This window comes from Siniperca chuatsi, linkage group LG22 (genome assembly GCF_020085105.1).
Source record: "Siniperca chuatsi isolate FFG_IHB_CAS linkage group LG22, ASM2008510v1, whole genome shotgun sequence".
In the NCBI taxonomy this organism is placed as follows: domain Eukaryota; kingdom Metazoa; phylum Chordata; class Actinopteri; order Centrarchiformes; family Sinipercidae; genus Siniperca; species Siniperca chuatsi.
In genome coordinates, this window is record NC_058063.1 from 8,656,248 (window position 1) to 8,683,206 (window position 26,959).

The 26,959-nt window shown below is 41.0% G+C and overlaps 1 protein-coding gene across 1 annotated transcript; it reads left to right on the forward strand.

The window, feature by feature from the left end:
* The first annotated feature begins 1,496 nt into the window (after nucleotides 1-1,496).
* Nucleotides 1,497-26,223, forward strand: ppp1r14bb (protein phosphatase 1, regulatory (inhibitor) subunit 14Bb). The gene is made up of 4 exons (XM_044184525.1): nucleotides 1,497-2,192; nucleotides 22,716-22,799; nucleotides 22,895-22,927; nucleotides 23,050-26,223. The coding sequence occupies exons 1-4, from the start codon at nucleotides 1,992-1,994 to the stop codon at nucleotides 23,116-23,118; spliced, it is 387 nt and encodes a 128-aa protein (XP_044040460.1). The 5' UTR covers nucleotides 1,497-1,991; the 3' UTR covers nucleotides 23,119-26,223.
* Nucleotides 26,224-26,959: the final 736 nt, after the last annotated feature.

A 26,959-nucleotide genomic window follows, 5' to 3' on the forward strand; every position in this document is an offset into this window, starting at 1 on the left:
TTTTAATATTAGGCCTACATGCTAACATTATACTGACCGCCCTCTCCAGTGGTTTATGCCTGTCTGACATGAAGTCATAAGAACCAAATATCCCTGACAGGTCATGTAAGTCCACGTAGCTGGTGTACTGATGCAGATGCACACAGCTAGTTTGCATATGCATTTTATTCTTTTACCTGGTGACACACTAAGTTTGTGCCAAGTGTTTTTGCGTAACAGTGACTGCACAAATGTGTGTGTTGTGTGTGACAGAGTATTTCTATATGCAAGCACACCTGATTGTTTAAGTTACCGTGTGTGTGTGAGTGTGTGTTGGTGTGTCTGTGCTTACTCAACTGTAAGTTTCAGACATGCTCACTGAATAATTCAGGTTTTTATGTCTTGTTGCCATGGATGTCTGTGAAATGGCTGCTCGGGCCGGCTGACACACACACACACACACACACACACACAAAGACACACACACCGATATGAGCGTGTTGACAGATGTGAACACCCCCATACACACTCCAAAGGAAGGTGAGAGACAGACATTATGAATTCGCTCTCTGTCTCTTTACCTTCCCCTTCACTTCACACTCCTATTATTATTAAAACTCTTATTATTAACCAGCCTAGCCGGGTGTGGGGTTCCCTGCTGTTATAACACAATGGGCAGACTATGAAAGAATGTGACTGGTTTCCTGTTAATGGAACACCTCCAGTGGTCTTATCTCTGTTGTCGCCTAGAGATGAAACGTAAAAGTCCAAATTCCAAAACCAAACCCAAACTAGAAGATCCAGCTGCTTACCCCTACCTGTACAGTGTGTGTAATCTTAGAAGAAAAAATCCCAAACATGGAATACATACCAAAATCATTTTTGTAGGCTGTATTGTGAAATATACATATATGTGACTACGACTGAAACCTTTTCTACGATTGTGAAATATTGGCTTATCTTTTCACAATCTTGGTGTGAAATTTTGCCCCTATACAGTTTACACATTCCAGAGGAGACATTTTAACTGTTGTGAACTAGTCAAATGAGCATTCAAATACCAAGTGTTTGAAGCAGTTAGGCCCCTGGGCAAACTGTAAATACTGTGTAAGGACAAAGTGCTGCACAATGCGCTTTAAGTCTAGTAGCTCTTTCGAGTAGCTATAATGGTTTGCCTCTGGCAGGCTAATGCACAGTGACAAATAATAGGCCATTTGAAAAGTCAAATAGTTTGTCAAATGTTGGGCTATTGAATAGGTCACTTTGGATAATGACTTAAGTCTTTTAAAGTGGGGTGAGAACACACAATAACATGTCTGTCTTTGATGTTTATCTTTGAAGATGCTAGCAGTGGAGTATATTCTCCTCGTGCCAAGCGAGTTGAGCTGTGTTAAAATGAGAACAGTGGGCTCCAGGGGGTCACACGAGAAAGTTAAGGGAAAGAGGGGGTGGGGAAGTGAATGTGAGAAGGAACTGGTCTTCAAAGTTGGGAAAAGAAAATCAACATTTGTTGGGGGGTTTTTTTCAGTCGCGCTACGTCGGATGCGCTCGAGTCCAGTCAGAGAGCGCGCACGCACCTCTCGTGGGGACAGAGAGAGAGAGAGAGAGAGAGAGAGAGCGAGAGACGTGTGATTTCTCTTTGTACTGAATGAAGAGTTGAGGCCGGCTCCGTTACTGCTGCCGTCTCTTTTTTTATATAAGCAGAGTTTGCATGCTGTAAATAGCCCAATACGCCGGTTACACTTTACGTTTCACCGTACACGTCGGTCCCTTTTGTTTTGTGGAAGCGACCGGCCACTGCCAATGTCCCTTTGAGCGGTTTTGGACAACAAAAGCATCAGGTCCAACGGTGTTTCTTCGGGGGATTTCAAGTCACACATTTATCAGTCGGGATTTTTCATTGCGGAAAAGCGAACAGCCGCACGTCCACACACCGCTTCGCCTCCTCTCTGTCGCCCCTTTTCACACTTCCACACCTCCGGGGATTTTTTTTCTCCCAAACTCGAGCGACCATGGCTGCTGTAACAAGCCCGGAGACGAGCCCTCAACCCCGGGTATATTTCCAGACGCCGGCCGGCACTACGGAGGAACCGGAGACACCCGTTCGGAAGCAGGGACGCGTAACCGTCAAATACGACCGTAAGGAGCTGAGGAAGAGACTGAACCTGGAGGAGTGGATTATCGACCAGCTAACGGACCTCTACGACTGTGAGGTAAAGACCCTAACAATAACCGGCCTTGAAACCGATCGAACGTATTGACCAGGCGGCTCTGCTAAGTAATAGGGCTCTATGGTAGCTGTATCCTAATAAGTAAGTTCATCAGCTCTGGGGCTTGTCTGTCTGTCGAGTCCTAAAGCAAACTGTTGATAAAGAAACATTAATAGGCCATTTGTCGCTGCTTTTGGCCTAGCCTCGCTTGTTCTATAGCCTATAGTATCTGGGCCATATGCAAGTAGATGAGGTAATGAAGACGGGAAATTAGGAAAGGGTGTGAACATTACAAGAAACAAAGAAATCATGTCAGATATTTAAAACCCGATAAGCCTTGTCGTTAAACTTCAGCCCCCCGCTCACAGTTAGGCTAAATGTAGCTGATGCGCCTTTTATAGCCTAATCATGAAATAGGCAGCCTCTGCTCTCTGTTCTGATTGGCTGAATCTGGTTTCAAGCACACCTGTGAATTAATTAAATCTAATGTTAATGGCTGACTGGAAATGACCACTTATGTCATACTTTTGTCGTCAAATAGCCTACATTGTTTAGCTGCTGTTACAGAGCTGTTTTTGGGTGTTTGCAGCATCAGTTTTTAATAGTAGTAATTCAATATAGAAATTAAGAGGAAAAACAAAGGCTTTTTGTGTGGTAGTGTCTTTGGTTTATCTAGGCTGGGACCCTTGTTGCATGCCACATCCCTCATTTCTTGTCTCTTCTAACTGCACACTTTTAGGTAAAGTAAAACGTTGGTGGTGGTGAGGGAGATACTTTCATCAGGTAGGGGTGGTCGGGGCAAACAAGACAAATGAGGGGATACTGATGAGTCTGGGTGGGGGATTCAGTAATGCATCTTGTCAGGGGGCCCTTATAATTAACTTTGTGGCTGTAATAAGGACTGCGCATAACCATCAGTGTTAGCTAACTTTAGCAGAGTTCCTCTGCACTGTCACACATCAAACCCTTGGTCATGGTGACACATGGAGATCCGTGCAGTTATAATGTAACCTGGCGGCAGCTGTGGTGTAGCTACTGGCGTCAGTAGTTGGTAAGCTCTTGTCAACTCTACTGAGCTGGCATTGACCCACATTCTATTCCTAGCACGAGGAATACGTCGACGTAACAGGTTTGGAGAATTCCTAGTAGGCTAAAAGAGAGAAAAGGCAGGTTGCTGGAAGCAAAATTACACGTACTCACACCAGGTTAGGTTGGTCTATAAAGGATAAAAAGTTAGAATATTGTTACAGAGTAAAACAAAAAATATTTTCTCTTCTTGCTCTGACTTTCTGAGCCCTGTCCTGCAACTTCCCAATCCCTGTTCTCACAACTTTCTACTTATCTTCAGCCTCCACTGCAGCACGCACAGACATACAATGGGAGGGGCTGGCTGTTTCTATAATGGTGGAGTTGTTGTCTTATTGTAGACAGGTTGACCATTAACAACAGAGACTCTTCAGGAGGTCTGGCTGTCTCCACATTCACACCTGGAAGTCCAAAATCCAATCCACTGACAAACTGTCGCTAACTGTAATCAGATATCATTCCAAGCCACAGTTAAACATGAGTGTAAATACCTCTCTTATCTGGTGTAAAAAACAGAGAAAACCAGATTGTTCTCTTTTTGGCATTTGTGTATCCTCCTTTCACTGAGATTTTAATGGCAGTTACAGGGATATCCTGTGAGATGTGGATAATAATAATAAAGTATCAGGGATACTACAGAGACTCACATGCCAGCAGAGGTGATTAAATGGCCTAGAGAGGATTTTAAAATCAATGCGCTTTGATTGTCTGCCAATAATGGATTAATATGCCATGCATTAAAACCTTGCAGGGTCAAAAAAGTATGAGGAAACAGTTGAGGAGAAAATCTTTGCAGTTCTAGTATGACCTTTTTATAATTCACCAGAAGATGTGGTTTTTAAAATACAAATCCTTTCAGAATCTTTTTTGGGATAAGAATGATCTTATTTTCAAATCATTTTGTGCCCCAGGACCCCAGTGACTGATAGCAGACAGCTTACACTTACAAGGATAAATATCTCTCTTTCTCATCGTAGATTCATTCATTCATTCACTAATCCATTCATGAATGCTTTAATACACTGATAATGTCTGCTTTTCAACTGAGCAAACAGGGTCACAAACAGTCCAAAAAGCCTCACAAAGAGGTGTCACAGTGACAGTGAGACTTGGATTGTAATGATTTATTATTGCCAGATCACAGGTATTTCGGATTATACTCATGTAAATGGGATATTATTGATTTAGTTCACATTTCTGGACACACACATCTCTCCTTCATTGCTAATGTGGATGCCTATTTTTTGCTTTCATCCAGAGTGGTTCCCCCCTTTTCGTTGTCCTGATCCCGTCTCTGCCTAGGCTGTTAGACAACAAAGAGATTCATTTACAGTCGGTTCACTGATGGAGACACATTGGGCTCATTTAGACGGAGAAATGTGGAGCACGTGCTGCTAAACAGTGTAAGTGGAGAGGCAGCTTTAGCCGGTCAGGGAGCAGAGTGGGTATTGGGAGAACCCTGTTCGCTGACAAAAGACATGGAGCATGTGGCCTGGGATTTTACTCTTTTTTGTTTTTTCCTTTCATCTCCCTAAATCTCTCCTTTGCTTGATGTTTCTCTTCTTTTCTTGCTGTGTCTGTCTTCTTGTTCTGACTCATGTCATAAACCATATTCATTATTTCCTATGTCCTGTTATTTCTCTCCTTTCTTGGATGCATATTTCTACTATTAATAAAACCACATGGAGTTTCTTCAACAGGGAATTCATAATGAGCTATTTTCCCCATTCATATAATCCCTTTAAACATGTTACAAGCAGTCAGACAGTCATTTCTACCAGCCAGCTTGTCAGATATTCATCCAGCCACTTAGTCAGCCAGATTATCAGTCAGAGTTGCTATGGGTGAGCCTTGGTATGATTCCATGGCAACAAGGTTTGTGAAATGTTTATGTTGGTTAACCATGCAAGGTTGTGTCAATTTAGTAAAAGAAAGCTTAGTAAAATTGCATCATTTCCCAAAAGTCCCTGCATTCATTATTTTCTTTCAATGCAAGATTATATTTAGAGCCATTCATTTATTATAATAGCAGGGCTTTATTGAATACCTGCAGTTGATGTTAATGTGGCATTTGCTTTGTTAAAGAAACACTCCCTGGTTTTGTTCAGGTGCCCAATAGAGCAGTGATTCCCAACCAGGCTTACTTATACCCCAAGAGGTACTTCTGCAATTGTCAGGGGGTACGTGGAAAATGAGTAGTAATTATATATATATATGTGTGTGTATGTGTGTATATATATGTATATACTGTATGTGTTTATATGTGTGTATATATATATATATGTGTATGTATATATGTATGTATGTATATGTATGTATGTATGTATATACATATATTATTAATAATAATATATACATATATTAATATATATGTGTATATATATATGTGTATATATATACATGTGTGTGTATATGTATATACCTATATATCTATTTATATACTTGTGTATAAATATGTATATATATATAGATATATGTTTGTATATAACACCTGAACACCACGTGTTGCAAGAGTGCAGAAAAACTAGTTAGCAAGCAGAGAAGTCTAAAACGTTCGCTAAAAGTATTGTATAAATAGTGAAATAGCAAAGTATTGGATAAAGGGTTGAAATAGTTACTAGTACAAATACAAGCTTGACTAAAGTAAGTTAAACACAGATAGTTTAATTGCATGTGTCTAAGTGTCAGTGAAGGGGTTATTTGAGTTTATCAGACAGGGCTGTGGGGGGTACATCTGAAAATAAAAAAGTGCAATAAGGCCTCCAAATCCCACAATTCCTGCCCATCTCACAGTTTATATTTTAAACCCAACTGTAAATTGTTTTAGGTTAAAAACATAAACACTAAACTGGCAGGAAATGTTCGGATTTAACGGGGTTATTGGGCACATAACAAACTAACAAGGGAGTGTTTCTTCAAGGATAAATTGTGTACACTTTCTTTGTTGTTAATAAGCCTCCACTCTATTGCTGGCTTTGTATATAAGGTGCTAAGTGAGTTTGAACTTACTCAAGTGAAAAGGAAAGTGGGGGTAGCACTCATCAACGCCAAAACTCCAGTTCTAGTAAAAATGAACACATTTCATTCCAGCCTTGTTATCATTTCCATGGCAACTGTGCTGTTAAATGTTTATTCGTCAGTAAAGACTTGTTTTCTCTCAGTTCGCTGTGTTTTCTCCTCATAATACACTGGAGCTGACCAGTAGCTACATAGTTAACAGTGGAGCGAGTGGGCGGACCAATCCCCGAACTCCAGGGTCCTACGTGGCCACACAGATACACACAAACACACACACATAAACACAGATGGGGATACGAGTGAGAACAGAGGCAGGATTGGTGAGCAGGAATGCAATAAACGGGGGAAGAGAAGGAAAAAAAACTAGAGGGGATGGCAAGAGGAGAAGGAAAAAGTAGTACGAGTAGGCAGGGATGTCAGAGAGGGAGAAAGTGTTTTTGTAACATGTGTCCACTGCTGTTACTTGCTATACACACTTAATGGTGTATATAGCAAGTAATATAATGGTAGTGACTAAAGTCCCGTTTTTTAACTGCAGTAGCACTCGATCAGGCACTGAAAACAATCCAGTGACTTCTGACAGCTGAATAAATGAAGACAATTACGCATATTAGTGAACAGAACAATAGAGGAAGTTTGCAAATGGATTTTTCCTTAATTATGTTGCCTTCATTTTCACTCTGTCTCAAACAGCAGACAATTAAAGAAGTGATGGTTACAGCTAGGTCAATAAAAACACAACATGCGTCCTGTTGTTGTATGTCTGTGCAAGTAAGTCCCTCAGAGGGATGTATGTGAGGAGAAGCCTAACTGTTGGTCATGGATTAAGTTGGCTTCTCACTGCAAAAGGACACACATGTACAAAAACACACACACAGAGTATGCAACATTTGCTTAAACCTTACACATGAAGGTCTGAATACCAATCAGTATTACTCTGTTTCACTCAGTGTGCATAAGAGGGTGACTACAAAGAGTGGTTGTTACACAGCAGGAGTGAAAGACTCCAGTGTCTTTGTGAACACCCCCCACATCAGCACATGCACACATTCGCACACAGACATGGACACACACATATCGTGTTAATAGGTTACATGTGGTTCTACATTTTTAACACAGTTCTTTTTCCTGTTTGATTGGCGGCGAGTCAGCATGTACTGTAGCCTGACCCGCTGACTGGCCATGTGAGTGTTTTTAAGAGACTGAGTGAATAAATCAACCAAGTTAAAGAGGAGGAATGCTGCCAAGAATATTGTGAGTGAGGGAGACTAAGCGTTTGTTTTGGTTTGTGTGTTAGTAAGATCGGAAGGAAGTAAAGGACACCAAGCGAGAGAAGGCACGGTGGCAGAAAGAGAGAGAGAGAGAGAGAGAGACAGAGAATGAGGGATGTGAGTCATTCAGGGGAATGTTTATGCATGTTGTTACAGGAAGTGTGTGAGAAAAAAGGAGAGACAAACACATACAGTGCATAGGAAAATTAACAATATTAACATACCACTTTCCCCCAAAAGTAACGTACAACTACAACACACCTGTTGATTCACACAAACACACACAAAGTTAGGATAAGAGATAAAGGAACGTAATACACCACATTTGTGGGGGATAGGTCTGTTAGCCTGTTGGCCATTTTATCCTTTCAGCTGAACACCAGGATATCAAAATCATCCCATATGATTAATTTGTTTCAGTGCAGTGTTTATGCATACTTTTAGTACAATTGTTTGCTTAAATTTCAAGAATGCATCAGATCATGCTAGTCATCTATCATCATAATTTATTCTAATATGTAAGCATGCAGGGCTGGAAACAAAAATATATCTGCCAGGTATGCATTGTGAATATCTTTGGATATATATTACTTAAAGGTACCCTGTGGAGTTTTGGACCACTAGTAGCACTACGGAGTAATGTTTTGAAGAGCGGGTCCCTGTTTTGTTTATACAGTATGTTGTGTACACGCATGCATGTGCACGAGTATGTGGACGATTTGATAGACATTCCTGGAGATCTCACGCACTATTCCACAGATCGACAGTTGGTGAGAAACGTAGCAATGGACTAGGAAAAGGCGTGAAAGAAGGAGACTGCTAGCTAGCGAACTTGGATGCAAGCAATGTTGGCTCCAAACAATCAGCTTAGCAAATGTTTTATAAGAACTGAATGCATTTAACACATTCGTTAGGCCTCAAGGATACACACAGTGTGTTTTTGGAGAGAAATGGTGAATATAAATATAACTTTGTTCACAAGAAAAGTGTGTTCCTTTTTAAGAGGTAAGTTTACCAATGAGCCAAAGTTTAAAACGCCTCAAAAGCATGTAGTTGATGGACAACCCTGATAAATAGTGTGTGTATGCATTGATGTTTCTTGCATATTTTTCTGATTCTTTTGCTTCGTCTCAGTTTCATTGTAGTTTGTCACAGTCCTCGGCATGTGCTCTGTCATGTGTGGGCCAGCGTAGCCTGTACATACTGATTGTCTGACACCTTTCCACGTTTACTTCATGCAAAACCCTGCAGTATTATGTGTCAGTACTAGCTAAGCCTGATGAGCTTGTCATTCCATCCCCTTTCACACAGGTTAGGCTGCCAGCCAAGTGTAAAATGTTTAAACTAAACCATTATACCTAAATCATCAGAAGTCAAGCGGGTGTCATTGGGTGTTCGATGACAAAACTTGGCTGCTTCCAGCAAATCTAATAGCAGGCAGCGACTTGTTTAATTTCATGAGACAGTTTACAAAGTTGAAAGCCTGTTATCCATTCTGTCTTCCTGCTAAACAGGTGTGTATATTGTGTGCGCGCATTTGATAGGCATCCAGTAAATACTCAAGCTGTTAATATCTTGTGCTTCCATAAACATAATGACTGTGATGCATTAAAGTACCCTTTTGCCTCCCTGCTCATTATTTTGAATGGTCTACAGTGTATCATACAGATTGTTAGCCAAAGTGCTATTTACTGTCCTTTTTTTAATTAATGCATTTTAAGACTGCACATATGCATTTGATAGCTGTTTTATGAAATCTCTAGCACCCTTGAGGAGGCTTTTTGAAGTGAGCATGGGTATAATAGTGATGTGGTTTGGTACACAGGCCAGTGTTATTGCTGTATGTGACTCCAGGCAGTTGTTCCTGTAACAGTGCTTTTAAATGAGATGAATATGAGGTTTTGGTTATGTGTGTTTATCGGCCTCCATGTTGAAACCATATTAAAACAATGAAACAGACAAAGCCACTGTCCCAATATTTAACAGTTGTGACTAGAGTTGGCAGCAGCTGGCATATGACTTTGGTATGGAGTCATTATCACCATGAAGTCTCTTTGAAAGTAATGCCAACTGCCTGCAGGTTGAGTGAGGTAACACACAGATCACTCAGGAGTGTATTTTAGTCCTAGGAAGTGCATTAGAGCAGATACCAGTTGAGCTGTTGGTGAACTGCAGGAAAGCATATGTCAGTATATGGCTTTATTCAGTGTCTCTGTTTGTGTTGTGTGCATAATCTGTTTATTGTACTTTTTGTATGGCAATAACAGACTGAACAGGAGCTGTGCACAATGTCTTCCCTGTTAATGCTGTGTATTTAGAGACGCTGAAGCAAACTTGGGGTGTGATTTTAAATATTAAATAGTTGTAGCGTTCAGCAGGTAGGAATAGATGTGTGCGGTCAGATGGGTTTACACAAGCAGACTGTGTTCAGAGCTGTGGTGCCGTGTTAGCATTGACAGTGACTTCCTGACCTGATGTCAGCCTCAAACAGACAGACAGCCACTGATAAAGATAAAGTTTACCAGGTTAGAGCTCCGGTGCCATGTTGGCTTCATGTATCCTCCCATGATGTCACCACTGTGTGAAAGCTTAAGCTTTCATGGCATCACAACATACAAGAAGTCACATGGCAGGATTCTTGTGCTATTATGAAAGCTGCTCTGGTTAAAATGGCTTTGGGAAGAAATGGATGGATGAAAGATGTGTGTACAGATGGACAGACAGCTGGTAGGCAAATAGACAAATAGATGATGGTAGACAGCCTGATGAATGAGGCGGAGGAATAATGTTACCAGTCACTTCTGTCTATTCTAATTATGTAGTTTGATATTCATGTTGTTCATCCTGTTCAGTAGTGAGTCATAAACAGGCAGATAATTAATTAATTTAATTTTGTATACTATACGTGTGTTGCATATGTGATCTTTACTTTAAGACCCAAGTTTGAGCAGGAAGGAACAACTGACTGTATTTTGGCAAAGAGTCTGAGTGACAGAAATGATTACAAGTTACTGATTCATCAGGAAGGGAGTCAGTCTCTCTCTCATTCTTTCTCCTCCACACTCACACATACTCATAGTGTTGGAATTAAGAGAACTGAATGAACAAATCAACACAAGTGTTCAGTCATTCACCTCTGGTTTCTGTTCCATATTATAAAATCTGACATGGATCTGACAATACCAAGAATTAAGGGTAAGCTGTCAGCTTGAATTCACAACTGTTAGAATGGATTCCAATGGTTGACAAAGTATTAAAGGCAGAAAAAGGTAACCAGAATGTCCACAGAAACTTCCTTTCCAGCCACTGTTCAAGCCTACAGGGCATGTGCGTTTTATGTTCAAAAAGATTTTGGGTGGATTATCACTTTAATCTACTTACAGCTGGTTTCTGTAAATGCCATCAAAACTGTTTGATCCTGCTACTGGACAAACCTCAGAGGAGAGGAAATGAATTGTGAGACGGCTCATTCATTCTTTAGTTTTGTATTTAATCTTGAACATGTTACTGGTTGGATTGCAGACTGTACTTTGTCAAAGTCTGTGACACGTTTTAAGGATCAGATAATGTTCCCGCTCAGGACAATACTAATACGTGTAGTTACAAACATTAAACCTAAACCTAAAAAAATACTTTAAAGGAAATTGAAAGAATAGAAATGGATAGATAAACACAGGTGTAAATAAGGGCATCAATCAGAAAGAGTTGCTTATTAGGTTTACTGTTTCAGACCATGTATTGTCTGTCCGTCTGTCTGTTTTGTTTCTATGTGATGATCTGCTGTAATCTCCCACCGTGTGTTTTTTATCCTGTAACTGATTTGACTGAAGATGGAGTTGAACCAAAGCTTTAATTTATTAGATTACCCAATATGTTGCCAGTGTTCAAAAAGTCAGAGGTTGTGTTGATGATTGATCTGCTTGAAAGATTTGTTCTAATCCCTTTTGAAATCCATACGGATTACATCTCAATGATGGCAGAATGAATTAAAAGGCTCCACAAATAAACATGGACATTTCTGTGGAAAAGTGGGTGAAAATTAATGTGAAAAATATAAAGAATGGAACCTGAATGACCTCGTAGGATTGCCAAACTCCACTCCTGCCAAAAACTGCCAGAATAAAGGAATAAGTCATTCAATGAATGACATGGCAAATTAACAAATTAATGTTGGGCCCTTTGGTTGTGTTAGTAGTACTCGCCAAGAGTGACATAATGATAATCTGCTGTAATCCTTGTTTGTATGCATTCTTATTTTAATCTGCACGTAATCTCTTCTTTCAGTCCAATTGTAGTGGTAATGACTCTTCTGGCTCGTAGGGGAGGTGTGTGTGTGTGTGTGTGTGTGTGTGTGTGTGTCTGCTTGTGTGGTCTTCCTCACTCTCTTTTTCTGTATGTATCTGTTTCTGAGTTTCTTTTATTTCTGCTTGTTGGTGCTCATAATAATTAGTAATTGAAGGAAGAAAAGGAAAGATCAGTTTGTTAGAACGCCTCAGGCTACTATTTCCAGTGTTCCCAAGGTGCATGCGCGCACACACATTGATAGCAGTCTGTGTATGAATTTGTGGAGCATCTCAGATCTCAGACCACCTCAGATGTGTTCTCTGCTGCAGAAATGACGATTGGAGATGGAGAGTGGCGGTGGAGGGCAAAAGTGGGCACTCGAGATGCTGTCTGGTTTACATATTTTAGATGGACGCTTAGGGAGATTTTGTAATTAGAGTGGGCTGAAGCGAGATGGATATTCTTTGTGTGCGTGTGTGAGGGAGAGAGTGAGGGAGCGATAGAAGCTGGGTTTCCATCTAGGTATTTATATGCAAATCATTAAAATGTGCATGGAAATTGAAATCGAGGGTTAAAAGTTAGTGACCAAAGGTTTTTTATACACCCTCTGTCGCTCCTCAACTACCAGTTTCGGTTGTCTGACATACTCTGTATGTTATATTTACTGTATTTGTCTTTACCTAGCAGATAGAAATGCAGAAAGACTTTGGTTAAATGGCCCTCGTAATCTTAAACAGTTTTGATCCATCTTTGGTGCTAACCACTTGTTCCTGTGCTGTTTCTGCTCTGCACTTAGATCACCTGTCGATCACACCAGTGGTACTGTGGTGTCTGTACACTTGGGTTTTCTTTTGACAAAGTTTGTGTAGTTGGTGCTGTTTTTTGCCAGCTATGGTATCTATTCCAGCCAATCCTAACCTCTCTATCAGTTCTAAGCATGCCGCTGTGGCTGGAAAATGCGTCACTTCCAGTGTGCTGTTGTGAGGAGTTGGATGAAAACAGCTACTGAAAACCGAGTGAAATTGGGCAGCAGCAGTGGCAAGCTGTTGCCCTCATGTAGTAGTTAGTAAGCACGATACAGCGGCAGAGCTCCAGCCCTGGCATTACTGTGCGGTTGCCAGTGCAAGTCTTCACGAGGCTGGTTGTGACCCTGAGGGACCAGCGGAGCACCCAGAGAGGCTGTCCAGTCAACACACAGGAACCACCGAACCGTTCAGTCAGGCCAAACAAGCTGATGTGTGAATCATTCAACCGTACTGCAGGCAGCTATGACTATGGGCAGCGTTTGGGGGGGGTCAAGGTTGGATGACATTCTACATTTCAACTTTCCAAATAGATTTTTAACAATATGTGCATATGTGTGTGTTTGTGTGCTCTGCGTGCTCTCAGTAGCTCTATGTTCAGCTAGCCATTCCCAGATATGACTTTACTCTATATTACTGTGCATGTCTTTTGACTCTACTAAGACTATATATATGCTATTGTCACCTAATTACAGTGTAAGAACTACCAAAACTACTGTGCTTGCATCCTAATTATAGTGATGAATGTTTCCTGGCAGCATATGAAGATACGTTCTGTGTACTTGGAGCCTGTTTGGTTTGGCTTTCTCCTGCAATAAGTCTGAAGCAGCCCACACAGCACTTGGACACAATAGCAGGCCACATCTCTACCACCAGACTCTGGAGGCTCTGGTTCCTTTTAAAATGACAGAGCTGTTTGCATTTTATCTGAAGTGAGATAGCAGGAAGGCTGACAGGGCTGCAGAGTCAAAACATACGGAGGCTCTGGTAGGATGTGCTAAATGAGGGGTACGTGTTGTTGTAAGAGGGGTTTTTAATAGAAGAAACACATTTAGGAGCTGCATGTGTCCCTACTTCCGCAGAGGTGCACGTAGAGATGCATTAACAAGATGATTTTTATGAATAAATGTGTACTGTTTGTAACATTTTCCTTCATCAGTGGGAAGAAAGAACACAGATAATCTTGGACCTTACTGCAAACTGCACTGCAAGGTGTGAGGGAGTAAAGAAAATATAGCTGATAAAACAATACAATTATATTTTCTTGTCTCTATCCTGGCTGTAAGCAGCCTATAAAGAAGAAACTTCGGTTCAACAGTTTTTGCCTGCGGCTCTTTCTCTCTGTTTTTCAAATGATTCAAAACAGGACACCATATTCTTCCTGGGAGGAAGTACATCCAACCCATAGACGTTCAATACAGATGAAGATCAACCACACACACACATGCGCACACACAAACAAAAGGTGCACAATAACACACACACACACACACACAAGATGTTACATGCACACTCCAGACTGGATTAAGTACATTGCATCGTATTGATTATGGATTGTTGTGGTTTACGGTTGTGTGTGTGGGGCTACATATTCATCACGGTAGCCAATCACCACTTAGATTAATTGTGCGCACACACTCACACTAGTATTGCTCTGTCAACTCTGCCCTCCTAAAATCTTTTTGTAAACTCTAACATACGCACACACACATTCTCTCAAACACACACTCAGCTGGCCCACAGATATCGTTCAACCTCCCCTCCCCCGCTATCTCCCAAGGTCACAAGCCCAGACAGGAAGTAGCTTTGTGCTCTGGTGTTTTTAACCCTTTCATCTCATAAGGGAAGAATAGAGAAGAGATCTGCTAAAAAGCCTAAAACATTTTCTGGGATCACACTTTTTGTGACCCAAACTTGTTTTGGGAGGAAGAGAAAGAGGTGTCAGAGAGGAGAGCCTGAGAGGCAGGCTAACAAAGTCTGTTATTGAAGGAGCTGCAGATTCCTGATAAGCATGTCATGTGAGATAGAAAGAAGATGGAAAGCAGCAGGCGATGACTGACACAATGCATCCCTAATCTCTACACTCTTGTTGACCCCTCTGTGACTCCCCCTCTCTTATAGTCTCTCTCTAGTTCTCTCATAAGTGGTATCATGCCCTCAGCATTACGAAAGCACCGAGGGTGATTTATACAAGAGCAGCGCAGAGTGGTAATGCCAACCGGAGAGGAAGGGCATCAAAGGAGACAAAGATAAAGAGACAGAGGGGGGAGAGCATGACAGGAAGCAGGTTCAAGCCCAGTATTTTTCCACTACTTCCATGCTGGAACCCTCTGAATGTGTGTGTGTGTGTGTGTGTGTTTTTGTGTGTGTGTGTATCTGTCTTAATCAGATGACTGTAGACCAAATTAGCAGATCAGTCACAAGGGTGTTATGAATTACCACCTCGAGATGGCTTGCAGGCAACTTTTCAGCTTTTAAGTTAAAATATTTTTGTTGTTTTGACAAGTAATGGGTCTGACAACTTTGTGTTGTGTCCTTCATTTCTAAATCGGCCACTCGGCAGTCTTATAAAGTAACATGTTTCCACACTGGGATATCCATGAGCATGCACAGGAATTGCCTGCAGATAATTGCACAATATCTGCCAGCATAACCTTAACTTCTCCACTAGGCGTAATGCTGGAATTTACTGAATCATAATTTCCTAGGGAACACATTTTGAGGTCTGGGAAGGAACAATTACTAGTAAATCACAAAATGCTTTTGTCCCTAGTTTTTTAGTCCCATGTTTGGTGTTGGCTCAATTCCAGTGTTATTGTATATCCTTTCTATCTCAGTCAATCAGTGTTGAATAAACAGGCCTGCTCATGCATACGACTTGTGAAATTCAAAGGTGTGCTTATCGGTTCATCTGTCAGTTTTTATAAGCTGTAGTTACCTTTTAAAAGCCCTTCTCTGCATCCTTAGTCAAATATAATTATGTGAATCTTTGCAGAAGCATGTTTCACCATTAAGCCACCAGAATTCTGAACTTGAGCAATGCAGGAATATATATGTAATGTTAGTGGGTTAAACAAGACCATACTTATCACATTAGTGTACGATTGTTTAGAAAGCATTACCAGAGTAATTGACATCTGTTCTGCTAATACCTCTTCCCATTTGTTCATCTCCTTTTTTTTTTACCTAGATGTTGTCAGACCTTGTCAACATCCAAATATTTCATCAGAATGTTCTGTTCTTTCATTAGCCTTTAGCCACACTTCTGTTTTTCCATCTCTCTTCTCACCCCTTGTCTTATTTGTCTCTCCTTGTCCTTCAGCACACCTCAGTGGATGATTTGATGTTCTCTCTGTCTGTGACGCACCAATAATCCTTTTTCACAATCACAGCTTATTACAACAGCTGAGCTTTAAAGGTGCAATATGTAAGAATTGGCCACCTGTCGAATTCATACTCCAAACAAAGTGGGAGCAGCATATCACCAGAGTAACTGCTAACTGCTGCTAACTGTAGCTGCTGTTAGCTAGTTAGCGCAGTTAGCCGTGCAGCTAGCGCTCCTATTGCTCACTGACTCTACCCAGCCTGGGAGTTCGGCGCACCAGGGAGTGTTGCTAGTTAGCATGCTAACATCAGTAGATATCTCTGCAACACAATACATAGACATCTTTGACATAACGTCATAACTGTGATTTATTCAGTCTGTGGATCATTTTAGTTAATTTTTGAATGTGTTAAACCTAAATTCTTAAATATAGCTTCTATAAGTATCGACAAAGCTGCGAATGATTTTTTTTTTTAGCTCAGGCCTTTTGATTTGGACCATAAGACCAGGACAATTACAGCACAATCCAGTTTCAATCCAGCACAATCTCAACTACGCCTGTGCTTACATTGCCTGCAGAGTGGTTGTGTGTGTGTTTATAACCTGTCATTGTCACTGTTATTATTTAACAATTATTATTTGGTTCCTGTGTCACTGTGCCAAGTCAACCACCCAAATAGTTTTAATGGAGCATACACATAAACACACTCATTCACCCACTCTATAATGCAAACACGCACATATACACACACTTTCCTGCTTGGACTGACCTCAATACAGTCCTAGTACAGATAGAATTGAAAAGGAAAGGCACATAACGTTAGTTATGTCAAATTTGTTCCGTGTAACATGCAGATAACACCTGCCTTCCCTCTACACCTGTATTTCCCATGTCTCACCACAATTATTCTATAAAAAGGGAGAGAACATAACAAAAGGAGTAAATTATGTATAAAGTATTCAGTCAAACAAGCACACACACACGGAAATTGGAGTGAATGGCAACATTGTTTAGCGCCACGCGGCCTACTTTTCCTACTTCTTCCTCTTCCTCCATCCTGCCTGCTCCAGCCATCACTTCCCTCTGTCTCCAACTTTCTTCTCCCCCTCTTTCCCCCTGCACCGTAGCCAGCCAAAACATTGTTTTTGTCTTTGTAGCAAAATGGGCGAGTGGCGATCCTGAAGTCTGACTATTTTTATCCTAGTTTCTTACTGAGGCACTAGGAAAGCAGAAGTAGCTATTTATCACCCAGCTTATCATCCAGCTTTTGGTAAACCTCTCTGTAATTCTTTACATTTGAATTACTTTCTTCTACATGGTCTCTCTCTGGCTGTGTTTCTTACAATCACCAGTTAACACACATACTTACACACAGTTTACATAGATCCTGTCACAGGAATCAGCTATGTAGTGTGTTATCTGTAAGACATGCTGGGTAATCATTGTAGGTGGCCTCTGTGACCTACTTACACTTCCCTCACTGATAAGGCATTAGCTTATATCCACCTTATTACACTCAATATGCACCTGTTGTCATGTCATTAGTCATGTGTCTATATGTGCTGATACTTACATAGTCCTATCAGCGTCTGTCTGGTGGCAGTTGGGAACTTTACACTCACATCCCTATTTTTTTTTTATTTTTATATCTGCGTAGTTCATGTTTCACTGTGTGTAGCCTGTAACTGCTTTATGTGTGTCTCAGCTGTTAATAGCCACAAGTAAATTACAGTTGCAGTGTGGGACGTTTTAATCAGATCTGAGGTCAGTTACAGTACTGCGAAGTCAAGTCAGTCTAAAATAAATACTGTCGACACACGATCAAGTTTTTTTTTTATTCACTGTAGTCTCACACTTCCTGGAGAAACCCTGACTGTTTCATTGCTCTTTCTGATCACTTCCCTTTCCAGAGATATTTACCATAGGCCTTTTTGTTGCAATACGAGGGCACTGACCTATTTGTGTGTGTGTGTGTGTGTGTGTGTAGCTTGTGTTTTTCCGGTGAGGGAGCTGTATCTGGCATTTGATCTGTCCAAGCCTGCAGCCGCTACACAGCCCCCTGTGAGAGGAATAATACTATGACCTACGCACACACACACACACACACACATATGCGCACAAATTCGCTCTCATACTGTCACATCTCATTCTGCTCCGTTCTGCAGGCAGCCTCCAGACAGACAGTGTGTCTGTCTGTTGCTCTCTCCCTGTCTCAGCCTCATTGTGTTGGTGTGTGAATCATATTTGCAAGCATGTCAGGAAGAGTATAATTAAATTTAAAGACCGCAGTAAAATAGGTCTGTATGCCAGTTTACAGTATCATGGTTGTTTCTCAGGTGATGCCGGTGGGCCAGACTGAGTAAAGTTTTGTGATATGAAGTTCCAGTTCAGCGGTTTTTCTCTAAAACAGTCCCTTGCAGTTAGTGTGCATTGTAACCTACAGACAGGTGACAAAATAGCTGGCTTCACTGATTGCTGATCCTGGATAACCAGTATAACAAAGCTTTTAGTTTTTCTAGTAAAAAGTGACAGTGGGTATAGTTTTTATTTCCAATCATTATCTCATTGAGTCTTAAAAGGTTTAATGCTCAAATAGTTGCCTAATATTATCCTGAGCTGCATGTTCTACTCATGTATTAAAAATGTTGCTCTATTGTAGCCTCAGTACTTTTGTCCAAGTTGAGATCCGATAGAACAATGGCTGAATTCTTCCAGTGAACTGATTGGTCAGTGGTCGGGCTGTTGACAGGTTCTGAACTAATCCTCTGAAGTTAACCTGCTGCAGAGCAGGTTAACTTGCTATGCCGCATAGGTTACCATGGTGATCTATGTCAGTTAAAAGTGTGCCAGCTTTGTGATACTAGAAACCCAGCGTTACGCTCAAAGATAGCTGGCTGACCCACTAAGCTCACTTCATGATACAGGCCCCAAATCTCCCCGCAGTTGAACACGTACGAACACGTACATATCTGCCCCCAAACTGCAGATATGTCATCAAAACGCCAACTGAGCGAATGTCTTTTGAAATAATGATGTTTATTCCTCCAGTACAGTTTCAGAAACTTAAAGAATATAAGCCATGGAGCAATGAGGGTGTTCTGGAGGCTCATGGTGAGGCAACACCTTCCACTTTACGTTGGGTTTTCCTCCCCAGCTGTATCTATTATTAGGTATCACTATAAATTGCACAGTGACTTCTTCAGTGTACCCAAACTGCAGATGTTTTTTAGATGTACTGAATAGATTCCTGGTTCAGCATAAATCCAGTTTGCCTTTCTTTACCTCCAGACCTCTTTCAATTGTTCCACACCGCTTTGTTTACAGTCCTGAAGTGTGTGCCAATATCTTGTTGCCACCTTTTTTCAGTCCAGAGTACATCTGCAGCCAACAGTAAAAACCCCCTCCAGACTAGTTCAGTAAGTCAGTCCGGAGGATTGTTTTGGAAATCCTCCCTCGTGATTCCCTGCTTTCTTTGTGTCTCCTCTCTGAAGCCTGTCTTCCAGCCTTTTTCAACATTCTCTCTCTCTCTCTCTCTGCTCCACTCAGCTGCTCCCTCTTCTCAATATGCTCCTTAACCTCTTACCTTCCTTCCTCTGGGCATTCCCTTCCCCCCTCCCAGATTTAACAGTTTGTCTCTCAAATCATTATCAAGTAAGTTGTATTAAATGGAAGCCAATGTGTGTTGCTTACACTTTTCAGTTCGATTAAACAGCAATTAATGCATTACATTTACCTTGGGAGTACGCCACAGAGATGCAAAGTAGAATTAAAATGCTGTATAATATAATAATATAAGAAATTAATAGATACAAAGTTAAAAAGAATGTAGGTTGTAGAAATCCTTGGTGGTATTTATCTTTTATCTTAAAATTTTTCTTCAGAATTGGGATTTGGAAGAAAAAAATCTTTCTTGATTTACCCACATGACCGAGCAGAAGTTACAGTAAAGAATTGAGTTTCTGTGTCGACTCGTTTCCTTTGTCTTCTCGTCTTCCTCTCATTTTATTTCTTAGCTTTCTTTACTGCGTGTAGTAGCACATGGAGCCCACATGTTGTGCAGATCAGTCTTTGTGTCAGACTTCACAGCCTGTATGTGTGTGTGTGTGTGTGTGTAGATGACAGAGTGTGTGTACACCTGTCTTTTGGAGCTTTAATTTGGAAATTCTGTAAGAATACCATCTTACTTGTGTGTGTGTGTGTGTGTGTGTGTGTGTTTTTTACTCTGCTGACATTAAGTCTGTCTGTCACCTCCAGTCTCTATCTCACACACACAGGCTGTCCTGCTTAGAATATAATCCTTATACCCCACCCTTTACACACACACACCAGCTCAGGCTTATTAATGCCCATTTTATAATTCTTTAATCCATGTGTGTGTGAGGTGTGTGTAACAGAAAGGATGTGTGTGATGTTGAGGACTTTTCACTTTTCACAAAAAAAAAAAAACATTCGGGTAATGTAACACATAAATGTGCACACACAGCAGCATACTGTGCCTGCCTGTCTGTCTGTCTGTGCATTTGTGAGTGTATATGACGGTGTGTGTGAGTGTGTGTGTGTGTGAGATGGGGTAGGGGGCAGTTGGGCAGGTGCAGAGACAGCTGGTGTGGGCAACTCTAACCGAGGGGGAGGACGAAAGCGAGATTCCTAGAGAATGACATGAATTATAGGGTAGCAATTGAGCTGCAAGAGAGGGGAAAACGAGTGTTTGTATGAGAGTGTGTGTGTTGTTGCCAGTGGTGAACCGCTTTGATAGCACACACTGAGCTAGTGTGTTTGAGTGAGACAGATGGAGAAACTGAGAAAGAGAGGGAGAGTATTAAACCACTTTTTATAGAGCGACAGATTAATCCGGGAAACATTTTTTTTGATTGGCTTACGGGAGATGGTGTGGCAAGAAAGAGACAAAGACGAACTTACAGCGAACTCAGTTTTCCCTTTTATTTATGTGATAAGCCATATAGCTCTAAGCTACAGGCAAGTGTGCTCTTAGGTTAGCTTATCAGTAGCAGGCAATAATTGCTTTGCTGAAATTAAAAGTGTGCATTTTCATTATCGCAGCCATGTCTGTTTAAATGTGAATTACAAGCCAATTTTGAAAGGATAAAGTTATTATCTAACTTTCTTTGCTCTACGATGATTCAGAGGAGCAGATTTCAACCCTTTTGAGATTTACAACAGCGTGACATTCAGCAGTTTACAGGCAAGCTTTCAATAATGCACCTGCTGCACATATTACCTGGTGTTGAAGCAATAGTTTGACAATTTGGGAAATGTGCTTATTTGCTTTCTTGCCCAGAGTTAGATGAAAAGATCAATACCACTCATATCTGTACACTAAATATGAAGCTTTGTCCAGCAGCAGGTTAGCTTAGCTTAGCATAAAGACTGAAAGGGGGTGGGGGGGGGCTAGCCTGGCTCTGTCTGAAGATAACAAAATCCACCTACCAGCACCTCTAAAGCTCACTAAGTAACACGTTATATCTTGTTTGTTAAATTTGTACAAAAAACAAAGTGTAAAAATTACATGTTGCGACCACTACTTGTTGCTTTTATAAATTGGACAGAGCCAGGCTGCTAAACTAAGCTAAGCTAAACGGCTGCTGTCTCACTGCTGCTGTGTAAATTAATTTAGACACACACGCATACAGAGTTGAATGTATCAGTATTGGCTATATGTTTGTAGTCCTGCTCTTCTGCTCTGTTCTGTCCTGTTTCACTATTACCTGTAAATGTTTTAAATATGCTTCTCCATGATGCCTTCGTAACATTGCTCTGTTTGTACTTTAGAGCTGCAAAGATTAGTTGATTTTTCGATTAGTTGAGCGACAGAAAATTAATCAGCAAATCGATTAAACATAAAAAAGTTATTTTTCAAGGAATAATAGAAAGAACTTCAAGGTTTTTGGACTATTGGTTGGACAAAAAACTAATTTGAAGCCGTCACCTTGGAATCTTGGAACTTGTGACGGGCATTTTTCACAATTTTCTGACAATTTTCAGAGCAAATGATCTATTAATTGAGCAAATAATTGGCAGATTAATCAGTAATGACCATAATTGCTAGTTGCTGTGCTGATGTACTTCATTCACAGTGTTGAAACACTGTCACCACACCACTACGTTATTTCCAGTATGTACTGCAGGATTTTAAACATTCAAGTAAAGTTGTGTTTTGTATTGTGAACACTGGTGGGTTATGAAAAGTAAACTGAAGTTTGCTCTCTATACACAGAACAAACATTTTCACCAACTGTGTGCATATAGGGAAATGAAGTTTGCATTTAAATAGACATGTAATTTTCCATCCTATATTTTCCATCAAAATATAATTTGAAAATATCAGTCTACTTGCCTCTTTCTTTGTCTCTCCTCTCTTTTCTCTGTCATGACACAACATGTGGGGTAATGGACGGGCACCGCCCTCTAGGGTTCAGGCATGGACATTCGTCAGTCACTGTACCACGTCACATACAGAGAGACAGAAATGTCTGTGCCGGTCTATTTGCAGACAACCACATAACATAAACACAGGACTAAGAATAGAAAGGACAATGAGGATTTCTTTCTATGTGTCCATGAGAAGAGATTTACTGAAGTGTGTGTGCACGTGACCGTGAGCTGTCACCTTCAGATTCGCATTAGCAGTGTTAACCAACCAACCAGCTTTTTTTGTAAGGACACTTGGAATTGTGTTTCTTAATCTCCTCTCATCTTCTCTTCTGACATGTGTTCCAGGAGGAGGCCATCCCGGAGCTTGAGATAGACGTGGATGAGCTGCTGGATATGCCCAGTGACGTTGAGCGGGCAGCCAGGGTCAAGGTAGGATACAAATATACACTTGTGTCAAAGCATTCGAGGACACACAGATTCAAAAGACAAAATATATATTCAGACTGTCTTTTATTGCTTTACAGGAGTTGCTGGTTGACTGTTTTAAACCTACTGAGGTAAGTCTTTTTCTTCCTTCCTTCCATCCTTCTGCCCCCTGACACTTTACCCCCATATCATTGCACTGTGGATTTGTTTGCTTCTGAATCCCATGTGTTTTGTCCCTCCTGTCTCCCCGTAGGACTTTGTCTCAGAGCTGCTCGACAAGATCCGAGGGATGCAGAAGCTCTCCACGCCTCAGAAGAAATGATGGCATCCCTCCTCCTCCCCTACATCTTCCCTTCCGCCTCAGCCCTCACTTCTCGTCTTCCTACTGCGCTTTCCATCCTTTTATTTTGATGTCAGTTTTCTTCCATTGAAGGTCTTCATGAAATACTGAACTTTGTTTCCGCTTGTCGTTAGGCCCTCTGTCTTGAACCCCTTTCTTTTTTTCTTTTCATCTCTTTCCCTTCTCTTGTTGCCTGGATCCAGCCCCATAAGTCGCTTTTATTTTTCATTTTGTGTGACCTTCCCTTGTTGTTTGTTGGACTTTCTTCTTAAGAACTATCAGCAAAGAAGAAAAAGTAAAGTAAAGACTGCATAATAACCAGGAGAAAACAACAACAAGCGATTCATCGGTCTTAATCCAGGCACTCTCCTTCCTTCTCTTTTTCACTCCTGCTCCTCCTTCACCCTTTGTTTGGCTTTACTCCTCTTCCTCATCCAGCTCTTCTTCCTCCCACCCTCTCTCATACCACCCTCCATCTGTCTGAGGAGGAGGAGGAGAAGAGGAGATGAGCCCCATAATTACTGAGAGTGGGAAGAGGAACAAGAGAGAGTCTGCAACAGCCAAGAGAGGAGTGGAAGGGTGAACGATGAAGGAGGACGGCTGGATGGAGGAAGCAGCCAATCAGCTTGAAGCAGGGCCTAATCAGTGCTTATCTCTCTACCAATGAGATTGTTATTTGTTTAAACTTGTAAATGATCCAGCCATCACCCATGATTCTTTTGATATTTTCTAGTTCAGTTTGAGGGCATGGGGATATTCACTTGACTTAGTTTTTTTTTTTTTTTAAACTCTTTTGGGGGTCCGTACAGTTTTTTCAGATACCCCCCCCCCAATCAGAGGCATTTGCTACAGTGGTGCATTTAAAGACTGAGTTTTTTTGTGTGTGTGTATCTGTTGAAAATCTGCACTATGTCATTTTGGGAAGAAAATTTGAACCTCTGACCACAAAGACTAATGTATGGTATATCTTTAGTTCAACAAAGAGGAAAATTTCATCCCTGGAAATAGTGGTTGAAGCTTAAAAAAGTCACTGGTTGGCTGTGGTGGTCATACGGGCCAACTAATTTTAGAATAAACATCTTCCTTTTGAGGCTAGAGTAGAAGTAGGTTCTCTTAGCTTGGGTGTGCTTGAATAGAATTCAAATTCTTGGGGGGGGGGCTAAGTATGTTTTTCTTTCCTGAAATGCGTGATGCAGTTCAGCCTGCACATACATATGTATGTCTGTGTGTTGCTAAATGCTACGTGTGTATGTTGCTACATAATGTACAGCAACTTTCATAATAGGGGTGTTTTTCTGGTCTGTATATTCTGCTGTTCTGTACGACAAATTAGATTTTTAGTATAGGACTGGTTCCTGTTTCTTTATATTCTTCTGGATGCATTTTGTCCCAACACACTGACAGTCCAACAGGGGGGACCTAGAATAAAGCTGCCTTGTTTAGTTTTTTTAACCCCCCCCCCCCCCCGAAATGATTTAGTCCACCACATTGTTTTGTATTTGGCAGACGTCAGTTCAGAGCTGTCACACGTACATGGAAACTCTGAAAGTGTCTTTGGAGCTCCACGTTGGTGTAGAGACTTTGTACTGTCCTCTGCCTGTCAGTAGACCCACCAATGAGACGTCTGAATGGGAGGGATGGACGGAGGCCACTGTTTTAAATTGAAGCTGTCTAAATGCATTCACCCTTCTTTTATTTTTATTTTTGTCCTTTCTCTCTCTCTCACACACACACTCAGAGGCCACCCTCAGGGCGGAGGGAACGGAAACACATTAGCAAACACAGCTGCCTCTCACACAGATGTGCGCGCACACACACACACACACACGAAGCGCTGAGAGAGAAAGGGAGGGAGAGAGAGAGACAGGTCCATAGCTGTCACAAGATCTGTGTGTTTCCCTGCTGAAGCTGCCAATCATCTCCAAGAATAAGCCATCTGTTTCAAAACCTGAGCCAATCAGATGAGAGACTGAAGCCCATCGGCCAATTGGAGAAGCAGTAACATTTGCTGTGATTCCTGTGGCCAATTGCGAACACCTGCAGTGACAGCCGACCTCCACTGTCTGTCTCTCTCTCTCTCTCTCTCTCTCTCTCAGCGCCAACAAACACACACACACACACACACACACACACACACACACACACACACACACACACACAGCCATGCATACACATGCACACACATTGGCCCATTTTCATCTTGCTGCTCTGTCATTTCTCCCTGGCATCCCCTCTCTCCTCCTCCTCCCACCCATGTTCATCCTTCTGTCCACTCTCCCTCTATTCAGTTCCCTTTCCTTTATTTTTTAAAACAGATGTTGCCTTAGGTTGCATTATTTATGTTACACAAACCAAATAAACGGGAGACATTCATTTTTAAAAAGGTAACACAAACTGCTAAAAACGTGTTACTGAGCAGAACTGCGGCATGTGGAGAATCTCGGACGTTCTGTCGCTCCTTTTCTTCTTTTTTTTTGAGAGACAAAGTGAGATTCTGTTGTTTTTTTTAGAAGTGAGTGTTTAATACTTAGGCCTTGATACAGTGATTTTGTTTAGAGAAAACAATGTTCTTTACATTTACCATTTGAATACTGGTCTGTTTTTATTGTGATCATGACACTTCTTGATGCCGAGCCTTGGATTAACATGTAGTTGAACAAAAATCCATTCAGATACATTTTGGTGCGATTGCTTTTGCCTTCCTGGTGAGGTTTCCAAATCAAGCTCGGTCTGCATATTTGCGAGACATTTTGAACGGTGGGATTGTACCAGGCAAGTTCAATCAGTAGCTGAATTTGAGTGGATTTTCATTTCTAAATCCAGGTTTGCATTATACCTTCTTAGACTGTTATTGAGAAGTCTGTTTTTTTACTGTTGGGGAAAATTGCAAAAAAAATATATATAGTGATTATTATCATTGAGGCTAAATACAAGAGCTAAACCATACGGATTGGAGGAGTGGAGGTGTTTTTTGGACAATGATTAGATCAAACCAACAAACAAATGTAGCAATATCAACAACAGGTCTTGTTTTTGCCCAATTTTGTTACACTTTTATGCAACTTTAATAAAAACATGTAAAATGGACATATTGTTTGTCATTTTTGGAGTTGTCAGTTCTCTGCTTCAGAAGACCTAGAGAGATTTATAGATGATTCTACTGTACAACGGTTTATTAGCTTGTATTTAGTTCAACAAAGCATCCTCTTTGAATTTGATATTTATTAGTGTTATAGACCTTTTTCATGGAAAACTTTTTGACTTGTCTTAGCAGGTAAAGCACATGTGTAATTAATAACATTAACGCTGGCTCTGTTCCATTAAGTGTCTGTGTATGTCAGTGACCAGCAGACACAATATGAGGAAACGGAATGCAAACATAATTAATGTTCCACCTGCAGTTTTCCTACAATGACATGCCACAATGTCTGCCATGAAAAAGGCCCATTGTCCAAATGATATGAATTCCACCATTGTCATTTGCATGACTGTCTAAATATTTTGCATTACTTTGGTGCCATCTGGTGGTTAATTGCAATATGACAACTGCATTTATACCCGGGCCCACTGTGTAGCAAGAGTGGGTCTGCACTTTGTGAATCATATTCTGTTCTAATCAGAGGCTGGTTGATGTAAGCCCAGCCCTGTGAATAAACAGTCAGTTAGGGAAGAATGATGCTTAACACCAGTAACATAATGGCTGCATCACATTGTGCTAATGACCTAGAGTAACTTCTCAGGAGGAATTAAGGGACAAAGTTGGATCCTTGTGTCTTGGTTTATAATGTATCTACCACAACACAGAGGCCTAGAATCACAGTGT